At 37.1% G+C, this 15,400-nt stretch overlaps 2 protein-coding genes across 6 annotated transcripts in view; one reads left to right on the plus strand and one right to left on the minus strand.

Moving 5' to 3' along the window:
* Window positions 1-15,400, plus strand: part of NBEA (neurobeachin) — a 768,499-nt gene that overhangs the window by 552,797 nt on the left and 200,302 nt on the right. For 4 of the 5 annotated variants that reach the window (XM_036747790.1, XM_036747792.1, XM_036747793.1 and 1 more), the window contains one exon: window positions 4,058-4,194. In XM_036747790.1, the coding sequence (XP_036603685.1) occupies window positions 4,058-4,194 (137 nt within the window). Of the gene's footprint in view, window positions 1-3,005; window positions 3,078-4,057; window positions 4,195-15,400 lie in introns of those variants that run through there. The other variant, XM_036747789.1, reaches the window with a different exon arrangement.
* MAB21L1 (mab-21 like 1) lies at window positions 6,814-7,893 on the minus strand. Its single transcript, XM_036747794.1, has one exon. It carries the CDS (start codon window positions 7,891-7,893, stop codon window positions 6,814-6,816), a length of 1,080 nt encoding a protein of 359 aa, XP_036603689.1.

The following is a 15,400-nucleotide window of genomic DNA, read 5'->3' on the forward strand; positions in this document are numbered from 1 at the left end:
TGGCAACTGTCAGGATCTTAAAGTTCATCCCTTTGCTGGGGTTAAATTGTAACCCCCAAAATTATATTTTTTTCATATTGCAAATTGAGTAATTTATCATTGTCACTAAAATAATTTGTAACGTTCTATGCAATAAATATATCTTTCCCTCCTCAATATGCTTTCCTATTTACCAAATATTTGCCAGATCAATAAGATTTTTTCTTATAAGATAAAAATTGAGAAGACCAAGGACAGTGTTTGCTAATTCACTTTAAATTTCATCCTTTTTGCTTTCGTAATGAATAGTTCTTAAAACTTTCAATTCACATTGTCCTTATTGATTTAATTTTGAGCTTGTGAATATAAAATTATTAGGTAGGAAAAGTACTAAATTTAGTCTCCTGATTTTAAAGGTACCCTTCCAAACTCACGATTTTTTTAAACATCCCACCTTTCAATATATCTAACACTTCCCTTAACAGATGCAAAACACATGTATTTACCAAACTGTGTCTAAAATGAAGTTCAACAACAGACTCCAGAACCTTTGGGACTAAATATTGAATTGCTGTCCCTTTTTTGTCATTCTTTTCATTTTTAAAGTGATCTTTGCTCAAAATATTTGTTGATGAACATCCAGTATGATGACACAGTCTTTTGTTCATCTGCATAGAATAGTATGGGGTCAATGCTCTTTAAACCGGTCTTTCAAATTCCAGGAGGAAAGTCTTCTATTACTGTCTCAGGTGGGAAATTGTATCAATCCCTGGTTTATAGCACAATGGGAGGAGTTTAATATTATCCATTTGTATTATTGTATGTACATACTATTTGTCTAAAGGCCGACTGAATAACCATCGTTCACAGTTTTTAGTTACAGCAGTGCTGGTAGCAATGAATATATTTAGGTTCAATCCCCAAACTACAGTAAAGAATTACATTTGTAGCCACTCACCGTATCTTTCTAGAATACAGTCAGCCAGAATATCCTCTGCCTGGTGTTGGGAAATGGTGCTCTTTTGTTTTTAGTGAGCATTTATGTTTGGATGGGATTCCAGAACTTCCAGATACTAAATTAAATAGCTGCAGTTGTTGTTATGCCGATAGCTGGGTGCCCACTGGAAGTGCTGCAGTTATTATAGTTGTTGCTGTTATTATTATTATGCCTTATGTAAACAGTTTAATATCAGATCCTTAAAACCCAGACTTTCCCCTAAAGGGGATAAAAACATAATCTTCTCTATATGGCAGTAGTGGATTAACTCCATATTCCCTCAATCTTTGGTTTGCTCCCTGAAGGTTTGTAACAAAAAGACTCAATGCTCTTTAAACATGCTGTAGTACAGGAAGTTGTAATTGGAGATTTCCAAAGGACAAATGTAAAAATGGCACTCTATTGAAACTGAATGTTTTATTTTGTAGTTTTTTTTAAAGAGGTACTCACTAAGAGAACTTTCAGGGCTACCACTTCTCCCAGAAAATGTCTTAACCCTCTAGAACCAATTCAGAGTTAAATCTGAAGGAACCTCTTTTTTATTTCTGGAATGCAAAGTACTAAGCAAAAAAACATGTTCTCATTAGGAGTTACAAAAAAATGTATACTTAATAATTAGATTTGGTAATCAGAAAATAAAAAGGTATGGTTAAATATGATTTTTGTAGGTTTCCCATTAATGTGTAATTTCTTTTTTTTAATTAACAGATTTACTGATTTTTCTCAATTTAGATTAAAGATTTAACATTTATTCTGTGGATTTAATCAGAGGATGTTATTCTTCCTAAAAGGAACTTTTTGCTCTCTTTTTTTTTAAACTTCCCTGAGTGACCAGTTCTCTGCATAAAACCAGAAATCACCAAACAACTATGGAGTCTTCTGAAAATTAGCAAGGACTGGAAAGATTTAGTGGGACTCATTGTTTTCTAACTAAATCACCTCAACCTTTCCCCAAATCCCCGTGCTCATTTCTTTCTTTGTTGAGATCCCATTAGTAAAGTACATAGAAAGGAAATTCTGTGGCCTTGGAGAAGTAACCTGGGTGCTGAAGAGTTAAAGGAGGGGTTTAGATGGTCTGTTTAAAGGGGCAAATGGATCAGCAAATCAGCGAACTGCTGTCTGTACGAATCTTTCAATAAACACAAAGAAGAGGGGCCTGGGGAATAGAAACCCAAATCCACTTGTAATCGTACAAGAGAATCAGGCATAATTACTTGAGCAACCTAGATTAAGATTGATGAGCCTTTAAAGTGGCGCTTCGGATCGATCGCCTTGCCCTTTGGAAAGAAAAGCGTTGCAGGGCCAAGGTGGATCTCGATTCTGCTTGGCTCCCACTGTGGAAATAACGGAAAGAAGATGGAGGGTAAAAGGGAAAATGAACCCGGCAACCGGGCGCATGTGATCCACATCAGCTGACTAGGGTCAAGGGGCTAGACTGGCTTATTAAGGGATAGAAAACAATAAAATGAAAGAAAATAGAGTTTGCGTCAATAGTATCCAAACTGTCACAATCAAAGGCTGAAAGCTGTCACTGAAACAGTTTGTTTCAAATACTCCTTTTTACACGAAATAAATTACTCTCGTCCCTTTCTTTTAATTCGGCAAAGGAATTGACACTTTGCCGTGCAGTAGAATCGCAAACTGAGTGTTAAAGCAAAGTAAAACACAAACAACGTGACAGTTAGATACCATGATACGGGGCTAATTTGGTCTATGTGCTTATTGTGAAAAGATGCGAATGAATAAAGGCAGGCAGTGCACGGGCCGGCTCCCTCCTCCTTGAAACTGGCTGCGCCGGGAGCTGCGGGCCGCCGAGGCCCCGGAACACGGCCCGAGGCCGGGAGACGCACCGCTTTTCCTCCCCGGTCCGCCTAGTCCCACTCATTCCCCTCGCCGCTTTCTCCCCTCCCCTGCCGGCTCCTGGAGAGCTCTGGCTTGGAAGGGGGGGGGAACCTGGCTCATTGCTTAACTGTCGCTAGTAAGGGCCATTTTATCGGATAAAGTTGACTCTTTGTTCTGAAGGGAGCAGGCAGAGTTCTTAGGACCATAGCAGAAGAGCTACCTGGCGTCCGAACGACGGCTCGCTTACTTCCCGTTTCCGGTGTGTGTGTGTTCGGGTCTGTCTGTGCGTTTGTGTCTGTGTGTGGGTGTACTCCCGGATTCCCTAAGATAACTTCTCTGACCCCGTTGCATTAGTATACCTTTTTTCGATACACGAATTCCCTACTTGTGCTTAGCCCTGGTCCATTGAATCCGACGCCAGACCTCCTCTCGTTAGCCCGCACACTTTCAGAGGCCCTTGGGCCCCTAAGTCCACCTTCTTCTCCTTGGAAGGTTGAAACCTCACTAGTGCCCACAGACGGTTTTTCTGAGGAGAACAATCTTGTTAAAGTTTCTTCTCCGTTTTCAGCCTTAAGCTCCCCAGGAAGACGGTCACTGGTTAGTGTTTTCACCCTCTTCTAAATGAGAGGTGGCTTGATAAGTACTTGCTACTTTGAGGTTCTTTCTGTACAATTGATATTAATTTGGCCTTCCTAAAAGGATGCGAGACCGAAATACTGTGACTTTCCTCTTTAGCCTCATTCTCCACCCCACCCCCCCATACCCTCGCCTCAGTGTCCCTTGAGAAGCTCAGCTTTCTCGACCCTGGCATCGTTCTGCATAATCCTGTGTCTTTGGGGTAACTGTGACCGTCCGAGCCCTTCGGAAAGACTGTGCTTTCATTGGAAAATCTAAGCGCGATGTCCCCCTGCGCCTCCAAAGTAGTTAGTGCTGGCACCCTTAGCCCGCCATCCAGTCTTTCTGGGGGAAGGTTCGCGCTTCTGAAGTGCAGCTTTTGGTGTTTTACAAAATTATAATTCATTCTGGAATCCGTGATAGACTAAGGTGTAAAAATTGTTTAAATGTTTTCAGACTGGCAGAGTTCCTTGAACTATATATCTTGGAAAATGAGATAAGGCAACGTTTTCACAAACGCCTGCCTGTTAGCCAAACCTGTATTCATAGTGGTGCCCTTCCCTCCGGGACGGCGAAGGCTTCGGCGGCCCGGCGAGCGCCTGACGCCCTGTGCTTGTCTTGCAGGCCCCGTGGTCCTCAGCACGCCGGCTCAACTCATAGCCCCAGTGGTGGTGGCCAAGGGGACACTCTCCATCACCACGACGGAAATTTACTTTGAGGTAGAGGAAGACGATCCTGCCTTCAAGAAGATCGACCCCAAAGTGAGTACCTGTTCTCCAATGGACCCACTGACACCGTCAGTGAATTTGTGGCATAATTTTAGTTCTTACATGGATGGAGGGAAGTGTGGTTGGTGGACTTCGTTTTTAAAAATAACCAGTAAAAGGGGAAGGAGTGTGTTCTGCCTTTCTATGTGCAAAGGAAATGGGTGCAATATATCTGCAACTCTGGTTCTTTAACTCGTGTTGAGATGATGAAAGTCAAATATATTCATAATTTTAAATCCTCTATTACCACAGCAGGAACATTTTTACAGTCTTTCAGCGAATGCCTTTGTATGAACTTGGGCAGATTTGGTAGTTAAGCCAATTGCCCTGAAATCCCTAGGGGTAACAGCGATCTCATACTGTCTCAAAAGACTTGATGGGCTTTTCTCTAAGAGTGGGTTTTAATTGTAATGCCTTTAATTCCCCACCCCCTCCAAAAAAAAAAAGTGTAAATAGAAGCAATGTGGATCATTTACTGAAAGCTTAGGTAGAAAGTTTAAAAAAAAAACCTTAAAGGCATTCTACCTGTATTTTTAAATTGACTTTTCCTTAAAATAAGAATTACTAGTTCGATATAAGCTTTCCCAGAAGCTTCAAAAAACTGATTTTCTAAAAAGCCCTGATTTTTCATTGTTTGATTTTAAACTATATTTCTGAAAGGTGTGTGTATTTATGTATGAAACAAAATACTTGGTCATACTTAAGATACATAAATTATTGTGTTTTGTTTATATTGTAGGGTTATAAAGGAGGATATGATATTAGGATTTGCTTGTACCACAGTATTTTGTTTTCTATAGCCAGCTTTTGTAAATAGAAATTTCTGTATTTGAGACCAGAGGTAGGAAAGGAAAGGAAACGGTTTGCAGAGATCTTTCATTAAAATATTTCTCAAGAATAATTATTCCAACATTTTCAAAGATGAATTCCCAATAGATTTGGTACTGGATTATAAACTAGTCATGCCTAGTGTCCAAATACTGACTAGACAAATAAAATAAATGTCAGAGAATTGGTCTTTGGGCAACAATATTTGCCATACTAAAAATCATGAAGCAAATCTTTTAACTCAAGGTGTGTAGTTGGTTTGCTCTTTTCAGCACTTGTTGACTGTAAATATTTAATTTAAACAGGATGTTCTTCAAACTCTTTGCTCTCTTCCACTTCCAAAACAAATCACATAATTTTAAATACATTTTTAATATTAATTAATTTTCATCATTTGTATTGAATTTTATCATTGCCTTTAGGCATAGGCTGGTTAGATTTCTGATTTTAGTGTTTTTCTGGCATCTTTATCAAGCAAAATATTATTATAGATCAGAACTAATCTTTATCTTACTATTGCTGGCTAGACTTCATCTATTAGTCATCTCCCTTTATTGTATTATTCTTTGCTTCATATGTTAAGGTGAATTTCATAAAAAATTAACCAGATTCAATAGCCTTTGCTCTAGTGAGCTGACTTTTCTTTAATATTCCTAATGAAAACCTAACTTCAATAAGAAAATCTTTTCTAAGTGGGATTATATTTTGACCCTGTAAAAAGTTGTACTGCTGTTCTGATAATTACTACTTAAGAAACTGACAGTTGTTGATAGTCTGTAGTAGTTAAAGTTGTAGTGGTTTTCAGTTATATTTATTTTCTCTTATTACACTTGTATATTTCTGAGGTGTTAAAGAATGTGTAGGCTTAATTTTTAAAATGAAGCATAATAGCAAATTTTCAAATATCAAAAATTAATTCTGAATTGAAACACATAAGTTTTCTTTTACTTCATTTATTAGCTTGTAATTAAATAAAAACCAGCAACAGAAATTAAAATCTAATTCACAAAAGTAATTATCCAGTGTATTTCAAGTGCATTTTTTCAAATATATAATTCAGATATTCAAGCGTTATTATATAAGCAGAATCCAAATTTCTTCTGAATATATTTAAATAACATTTCAAGTATATTTATGGAATGTTAGAAATAGAACAAGCAATATATTTGAAACAAAAATGTAAACTTTTTAAGTTCAGACAATTTCCAAGACAGTTAACAAAAGTACCATGAGAAAAATCTACCTTTAAATGGTATCTCCATTAGCAGAGAATGTCCTGAAGTATCCAAAAATGGCAATTTAACTTCTGTTCACCAAATCACAAAACACCAACATCCACACTTTCAAAGACAATGTGAGATCACAATATTTGATACAAATTAAAATGTACATTAGACTTTTGTTCAGATGACACATCCAAATATCATTTACTCACTGACAGAGTTACCTAAAATCACCAGAGGTTGTTATCCATTGATTTTATAGGCAGGCTAGTCACTATCGTGTTGTCTTACAGCCGAGTTGTTTCCAGGTATTGTGGACTTTTCAGGGGAGATGAAAAATGCTTTGAAAAGAAGTCTCAGTACTCTCGAGTTTGAATTTTTCTCCCCTTCCTTCTTTCCCCTTTATCCACCCCCCCCCCCCCCATGATGCATAAGAGGTAAATTCCTTTTTAAAGAAGCTATTGTTTGCATTGTCAAGTGGACTATTTGACTGTGATTCAAACAGGAAGTTTAATTTTCATCAGGACTTGTGAATCATTTCGGCCCTTGTTAAAATTGTCCTCTAAAGTTTTTCCAAACTTTTGGGATTAGTAAGTATTTCTCTAGCCAGTCGCCACGTCTGTTTGGCAGCATTTTCCAGAGCTGAATGAGGTTTGCCCTGAAAGAGGTCTAAGTTTGGTAAGAAGTAGTGAGGACACCGCCTGCATTGTAGGCAGGATATAAGTTGCAGTAAAATTCCGTTGAGGCGATCGCCCAGGCAAGATTCGTCCCAATCCGATTCCCGGGGGTGCTTTTCGCACTCGTAAGAAACCAGAGTCTTCATATGGTAATTATTCAGGGGCTGGCCTGGCAGTTCCAGGTGTCGATCCCGTAAGGTTTTGAGAATCGAGAGGCATTTCTTTCTGCAACCTCCCATCTGTAATCTGTTCTCTGCTTCTGCGAACTGCAGGACCCAGGCATCACTCTCCGCTGAACTCTGTTTGCCTGCTAGAGAGTGGCACTCCTTGGATAAGAGGTTGAACCCTTCAGCTTTGACCTCTGCTACCCTGTTGGGTCCCGGCCAGGGGATGTGGGGAAGTGGCCAGTGGGCAGCACTTCTTGGCCAGATCCCCGTGCACTTAAAAGCTGGGGTAATCTGCACTACGTATCTATCTCTTATTCTCAGTTTCACTTCGCTGGTATCTGCCACCATCTTTACCACATCCCTGTAACTACATTTATCCACTGCTTGAGCCACCAGGGTCTGAAATCTGGACCTGATTTTCCGAGCAGAGAGGTAACCGGAGGCTGTTATGAACTCCACCCAAAGAGACATGCTCCTTTTACGCCCATCGCTTAACTTGAGCACGGCACATCCCGGCAGGGAACCATCATCCACAAAGTTGAAGACCCCCATTTGATTAAGATAAAGCACCACTTCAAATTCTGTGGGTGAAATGACCTCCAGACCCTCATAACGATTGTCCATTTCATTGAGAGAACTGATGAAACGGGGTTCCTGCACTTCCACTTCCTTCAACACATCCGAAACTACTTTGCAGACTTCTCGGATAGTTTTGGCGATGGCAGCTTTCCTGGCTTGGCATTTTTCATTGTAGTATTTATTCAGATGATAAACCAACTTGGCCTGGGCCGCGATCATGTTGGGGCAGAGATCCGGATTGTACACCGGAGTCTCACAATAGGCTGTGGGATCCAATGCGGCTGCTAAAGCTGGAGCCAACTTCAGAGGAGAAACAGGCTGCTATCCTCTGAAACGTAACCCCCCCAAAAAAAACAATCTTTCCAATGCGTTGTAGCTGTTGTTTCTCAGTTGCTGTTTTCCAGTTCCTTTTATCTTTGAGCCCAGCCGGTTTTAAAGGGAAAGATTACTTTTCCCCACCACCTCCCCCTGTCTGGCTCACTTTCTCTGTGTCTGTCTGTCTCTCTTCCTCTCCCTCTTTTAAAGAATCCGTGTGTGAGAGAAACGCATGGAGAGATCACCTTCCCAGCAATAAAAACAAAAGTTGCAATGAGACACAGAAAAGCTCTTCCAGTAGTCAAAATAATCAACTGTTTTCGTATTTATTTATGTTTTCCTGTAATCACAGTGTGTGCCAGGCTGTTAATCAGATGGTGTAAAAGTGTTGGATGTCTGTCGGTGTGTGTATGTGTGTGTGTATGTCAGAAGAAGCTGCTGTTGGTTTGTATAAGAGCCCAGATGCACTCGAGTGGAAATTATAAAGGCAGGGCCAGGCAGGCGGGCGGCCAATCGCCACTGGGCTCGTCACCGCAGCCTACTTCAGCTCAAACGCGGTTAATTAATCCCCCCTCTTGGATATAGACTCGCAAACCAAAGGTAGGAGGCTGCTGCCGGCACAAAACCACCCAGGCTACCTAGATACTTTTGGAAATCAAGTGGAATCTCTTAGCTTTGGTGTTACTTGAAGCATATTGACGTTTTGAAAGAACTTGGCAAAATCCTTCTCTTCTGCAGTGAAACCCTGGTTGTATCTCTACGGCTGAAATGTGACTGCAGGTGTATTTGATGGTCATCCATCAGTTGGTGAACTAGAAGGGAGTTTTCATAGACAAATTCATTAATTTGTGTTTGCTGTCATATTATTTTTCTCCTTTTGACCTTGTAGATGTTTGTAATTTTCCAGTTTTCCAGTTTTCTTTTTAGATAGTAAGTAGCTATGAAATAGCTTTTAAATAACATTTTACATGTTCCACTGGGTTAGATTTTTTTTTAAAATTAGGCATATTTTGTATGCTGTTGACTTGACTTTTTCATTTGTGACAGTTGAAACAAATCTTTAAAATCTCAATTGTCAAAGTGTCTGGTGATTTCTGTCCCTGATTAATCAACTAAGTAAAAAAAGTTAGATACTTAGTGGACCTTTCCCCAACTCCCTGTTTCTGTCTCCTCTTCTGTAATGGCAGGCTTTTCTTCATCATTATCAGTTGTGCTGAGCTATGTAATATATATGGAGCCTTGGGAAATGCTTGAAAAATAAATAGCAAATTGTTTCTCTATATAGTTTATTTTAATGTGAACTTATTTCAAACTGTGTTGTAATAAATGTGGGCACAAGAGAGATTGCAGATATGCTGGCATATCACTAACCTGATAGTCTGAAGGTTTGGAATTTTGGGTTTGTCTGTATGTTTATATGTAAGGAACTATCTCTCTTAAGTGTCCATAATGGTGGCCTGATTTTGCAGAGTGTAAGGACTGCCAAATCCTGCTTTGTAGTCTCTCTGCCTCCTTTGATATGCTTCAGAAGGAACAGTTTATCATAAATTAAGATGAATCAAACCTCAAGAAAGAAATGTTTCATTTTGACAATTTTGAAATAATTTAGAATTAATCCAACATTTTTAAAAATTCAAGAAAGAAGAAAACTTCTTATATTTTTGGTGGGTTTTGTTTTGTTTTGGCAAAGTGCATCAAACTGAAGGAATACTCAATAGGGCTCTCCATTATATTTTAAAACTGGGATGGATTTTGAAATACCCAAATTTCCAGTCACATTGATCACATTTAATGGGAAACTACTTTTTTAATTTTTTTCTTTCCCAGTTTAAAACAGTTCATTTGCCTCTTCCTGAGGGACAGACACCCTTCCCTCTCCTTCCGCCTACCCCCATATATAGGTAACTGGTCTCAAGAGATCTTCCCTATTTGTATTACACTATTCCCACAAAACAAAAATGTTAACTGTTCACATTTTGAAACTTGTTTTTTATACTTTTTTTTTAAAGATCACAAAACCATATATTCTTTGCCCTCTCTGGTAATCTGTAGAGAATCCTGATAAATTCTATTACTAGGTAGAAATTGTAAAATAAATCTTGGGCTCCTACCATCCATAGATCTAAGCCCTGTTCCTTCTGGTAAGACTGGGAATTGGGTTTAAAAATATCCTTTAAATGCCCCTCTTCATCTTTGCCTAATTTTCAGTTACCACTGAACACAGGGCTACCTTTCCTAGAAGGAAAAGGAGTCAAGAGAAGACAAATCAGAGCAGAAGTTCTGACTAGCAAAGTATATTGCTGTTGCCTCTCAGGGAGAAGGAAGAAGATGCCTTTAGTAGTGCCTAACCTAGTGGAAACTGCTTTTTGCGACCCCCCCACCCACCCATCCCTCTTCCTTTTGCTTTTTTTCTCTGCTTCTCCAGTCCTTAACCCCTATCCTATTTTGTCTCTACACCTATTTGCTTCTTTTTGCTTCCCTACTTCCTTGTCTGTTCATCTTTTTCTGCCTCTGCATCTCTGCCTCTGTCTCTCTCCCCGAGTCTTTTCTCTGTCTCTGCGGTTCTCGTACCCCACCACTTTCCTTGTTGCCTGCCGGTTTTCCCATCCCCTCTCCTTCCTCTTTTCCCCCTAACTGTATTTTACCTCGATTGCCTGCAATCACACCTAAACCAAACCCCAAAACACACATTCCTTTGAATGTTTCAGTTTTTAATCTACTTAACAGTTGAAATCTATCAGCTATTTTTTTCTAGCTCAAAGTAGAATGAAGTTACTTTATTTTTTAAGAATACCCAGACATCCATAGACTCTTCTGTATGCTTCTCATTGTGATTTAAGTTTTGGTTTTGACTTTTTTTTTTTGCCACCTGGAAATGAACACGTTTGATTTTGTATGTGATGGAATATGGGGGCAGATAAATCTCCTGGGTAGTTTTGGGAGACATTAACACCTACTGGGGTGATTTAATATGTTTGTATCCATGCTCAATAAGCCCTCCAGTTGAGTTCAATGTGAAACGCGATGGGGATGCAGTGGGCGGGAGCCATAGACCTGAAAAACCCAGACACGCAGGTGGTAGATCTTAGAGACTCTCTAGCCTATTCGGCCTAATTGGGTTAAAACGAAGCTAAATAACGAAACATTTTGTGCAAACTAATTGATGCAACCTGGGGCTTATCACTAATGATTTGCACTTTGAGGAAGAAAAATGGAGAGTGAGAAGGGACTAGGGTAACTTGTTAGTCAAAGTGTATTCCAGGAAAGTGAAGTGATTCAGTTTTAAGGAAAGTGAGTCTGGTACTGTTTTCTGAGCTGCTTTTCTGAGCACCCTTCACATATGGAGCTGACAGTGATTTACATAACACAAGATTCACAGATCTGCTGCTGTCACTGTTGGTGAACTGGGCGACCTATAATATTACTCCTGCGCAAGTCCTGCTTGTTGCTGCAACACAGTGATTTTCTGTTACAATGAACACGTGAAATGAATTGCCTTGTGTAGCAAAAACCTTTCAGTTGATCTTAGACACCAGTCATTGCTGAAAAGAAAATTAAAATTAAAGTCTTCAGTGAAATAGTGTATCCTCTTTCTCTTATAACTGTAATGTCCTATGAAAGGGAGATGTTCAGTCTATAGAGTTGCTAGCATATTAGTTTATTCATTAATTCAGTTAAAATGTTTTTCTATATTTTGAATATTGAAACATGTCGTGTAAGTCATTTCTTTTAAAAGATGTACTTCACCTCTGAAATAAACTTTTAAAAATTGTAGAATAGTATACCAAGATAATATAAAATGCTTTGATTAACATACTTGGTGAACTTATAAAAATTATCTGTGGTACATCTTCAGTAATGATTTTTTTAAATTATAAATATTTTTGCTTAAAATATGAGAGCATTTAATTGTTAGTATTGCCGCAAAAGTCTGCTTATTAAAGTCTCCCCAGCTTGAAGAAATAAATGCTGAATTGTTTTAAATGGTATGCATGCAGACATTCTTGACATGAGCTAATAATAGAAATGATAATTGTTGAAAACTGACCTAATTGAAGGGAGAACAAGAATCTCATGATTTAATGACTGAAATGTTTACATTTGTATGGGATTTGGGACCTTGAGGTATAACAGACTTCATTTTAGAATTTTTGTTCTTTCTGTGCCCATGTATTGAACTTATTTGGTCACCCCCGTGGTCTAACATTTTGAAAAAGTGGCATTTAGAGTTAGCATTCACGTACCATTTTGTCATCATAGGTTATATTAGTATTGATGTAACTAAAAGGTTTTTATTCTCAAATTTTAAGTGTATGAAACAGAAGGAAAGGTATATTTCCTGAAGTATGATTCCCTAGTTATCCCTCCCCCATTATCTAGTCCTTTGTACATATATGCTGTAGACAAAGTGACATGTAAATAGCCACCTTATTAGTGCATACATACAGAAAAAGCCCAATTATGTTGAGGAATGTATGAATAAAAGGTTTCTGTGTTTTAATAAACCTAATTTGAAAAATTGAGTTTCAGGCTCATAAATTTCCACAATAGTGTCTTTTCATGTGGGAAAAATAATGGTTAGTTAGAGCATATGCACATATATGTTAAATGCTTGTAGAGATATTACTTCCTGTGTTTTTTCATTATCTGCTGGCTATGATTCTGTATACCAAGTATTCATGAATTTAAAGTTTTTTTAATATCTGCTTATTGCACCAGGGAGATAAAAAAGAATATGAAGTTGAGTTTATTAAATTATTTATCCCTACTGCTGGAGTGGCTTTGAAGGCTCATTGAATAGATCTTATTTCCGTTCTTCCTTCCCACCCACTCGCCCACCCCACCTTTCATACTTTTTTTTAATACATCCAGACTATTTCATCTGTTTTGTTCTGCCAGCCCCAATACATTTTTTGTTACACTAGAGAAATTTAAGACAGATATTTGTGGGGAGTTTTCTTTATGTGTCATATTACATAAAATAAAGTAGAGGGACCTTTTCTGAAAATTCAGTTTGATAGCACCTGCACTTTCCCCCATTCCCATTGTGGCATATAATATAAGAACATTTGAAACAAAAATAGTCTGAAACCTTTAAAAGTTCCAATAGTTTTCTAAAGTGATTGTTTCATGTTTTTGTACTGGCTGAAGGAAGACCCACATGGATGATATCATGGGTCTATAGAAGTATGTTTATTTTACAAAGTCTATGAAAAATATAGAAATGAGTGAAGCATCTCAAAAAATTAAGTACCTTCAACATTTCTTCAGCTGAGTTATCCAGTTAAATGTGACTAAAGATATATTTCAGGGTGGGGGAGGGAATTCTTTGCTTAGATCAAGGTTAACTGCCTCACTTTACCTATTCACTCATATAGACACAGCCAGAGATGTACACAATTATCTCTTTATTTGTTTTTCTAGATCCTTTTTTCCCATGGTGATTATCAGATTTTCTATTGGTGGTACCAGATGTTGAAGTGATAATAATTTTCACATTAAAGATTCAATTTAGATATATACCATAGAAATATCTTCACACTCAAACACAAGTGAAGCATTGAAGCAGTTATCCAGTCTGATTTTTTTAAAGCGCTACAATTGCTTCAAATATCTTGATACTTGTCAGGTTTTTGTTTTTTTCTAACTCAAATTAACTGGATAATGCCTCAGTTCCCCATTTCACTTGGGAATATAAACAGAAGCTCATGAGTCTTCTGAATTTCATCATTAATATTAAAATTATCATATCATAAGTATATATTTGTCATATAACAATATAAGGTGAATGCCTCCAAACCCTCTTAATAACAGGTTATGTTAAAGCTCCTGATTTATTGAACATAATGAAACATGTTGAGTTCATGCATACCAATTTTTCATATATATTCCAAAGTAATCAGTTTCATTATTAATTTTAGATTCATTTTGTATAGGAATAGGTCATATTTTGTTTTGTTTGCAAATTTTAGGAATATTCAGATAGGACGTGTTTCATATGGCTCATTTCTAAATGGATTACAGCAAGTTAGGTATTCCTTGATACAAACCTTACCCAGATTGTATACATATTTATATTTTAAGAATCTCCTTTTTTGTTATATCGAGAAAAGTATGGAATGAATAAGGATTTATGTTTATTCTACTACACGTGTAGTGGGTCATTCAGGACTAAAGAACTCTCATTATTGTTTCATGCTGCATATTATTAAGCAACTGGAAATATTCAATGTTGACCTTGAGAATACAGCTCTATGATGATCGTCTTCCAGTGACTGTATGTCCTTTTCCATTCAAAATTTATAGTTTTTGAAGTTGACTTTTTAATGAAAGATCTCATAATCCAGTGTTCTAAGTGATAGAGAAATGAAATTATAAGTCTACAAAAATTATAGAAACTATTAAATGATCAAATTATTTTATTACATTATCCTTAATGTAACAAAGTTGTTTAAAGGGGGGAAAGCATAAAATTAGTTTTAAATCATAAATCTTTTAGTCATTATTTTTTGAACAGATGACTGTATACATTATAAAAGATTTAATTTCCCTAATTATCACTAATACTCATTAATTTGTATCAATAATGTTCCATTTTATTCTTAATAATGATTGGACAAAATTGGTTGATCAAGAGAAATAGTACTGGAAGTAAATGCTTATGTGATTATTTGTGTTTTAAAATGTACACACCCAAATTAAAGATGCAAAAGTAAAGAGTTTTTCATTTATCTTAGAAAACTTGAGAGTCCAGTGGAATTAAAGTTGTAGCCCCAGTGTCATATTCTTAAATATTTCACTAACATTGTACTTAGTGATTAATGTTTCATTCACTTTGCCAATTGGCATAATTTTGGTGTTCTTCACCTTAGTTTCACATGAAATTTTTCCATACAGGTATTTGAGACCATGAGCACTCATCTTGATACAGTTAAAAAATTATATTGGTATACCTAGAATTAATGGTTTTAAGCAAAAGAAGTTACTGTAGATACAGCATCTAATTCAGGAATACCAATATTTAAATATCCCTTATTTATGTCATATATAATAAATAATTTGTTTTGGAAGTACTTAACTTGTTTGACCAACAGTTGGGGTTTTCATGGCCATTTCCCCAAAGGAAGATGCTAATAAAATAATGTTAGTATACTTATATGAATTAGACAAATGGAGAATTTTTATACTTTGTTCACCAAATATGGACTTGAAAACCCAAGTGTACTATAAAGGAAAAAACATTTATGGCATAATTGATAATCCACTTATGTTGCTCCCTTGGGTAAAAGTCTTTTCAAGTTTAAATAGTAATTTTGCTTCTTATTTTTCATAAGTAAGTCCTTTTTATTTTTTCTGGAGCCAGTATTTGTCAATACATGTATATTAAATGATATGCTTTTTATGTCAGCTC

Source organism: Trichosurus vulpecula, chromosome 2 (assembly GCF_011100635.1).
Source record: "Trichosurus vulpecula isolate mTriVul1 chromosome 2, mTriVul1.pri, whole genome shotgun sequence".
NCBI classification, from domain to species: Eukaryota; Metazoa; Chordata; class Mammalia; order Diprotodontia; family Phalangeridae; genus Trichosurus; species Trichosurus vulpecula.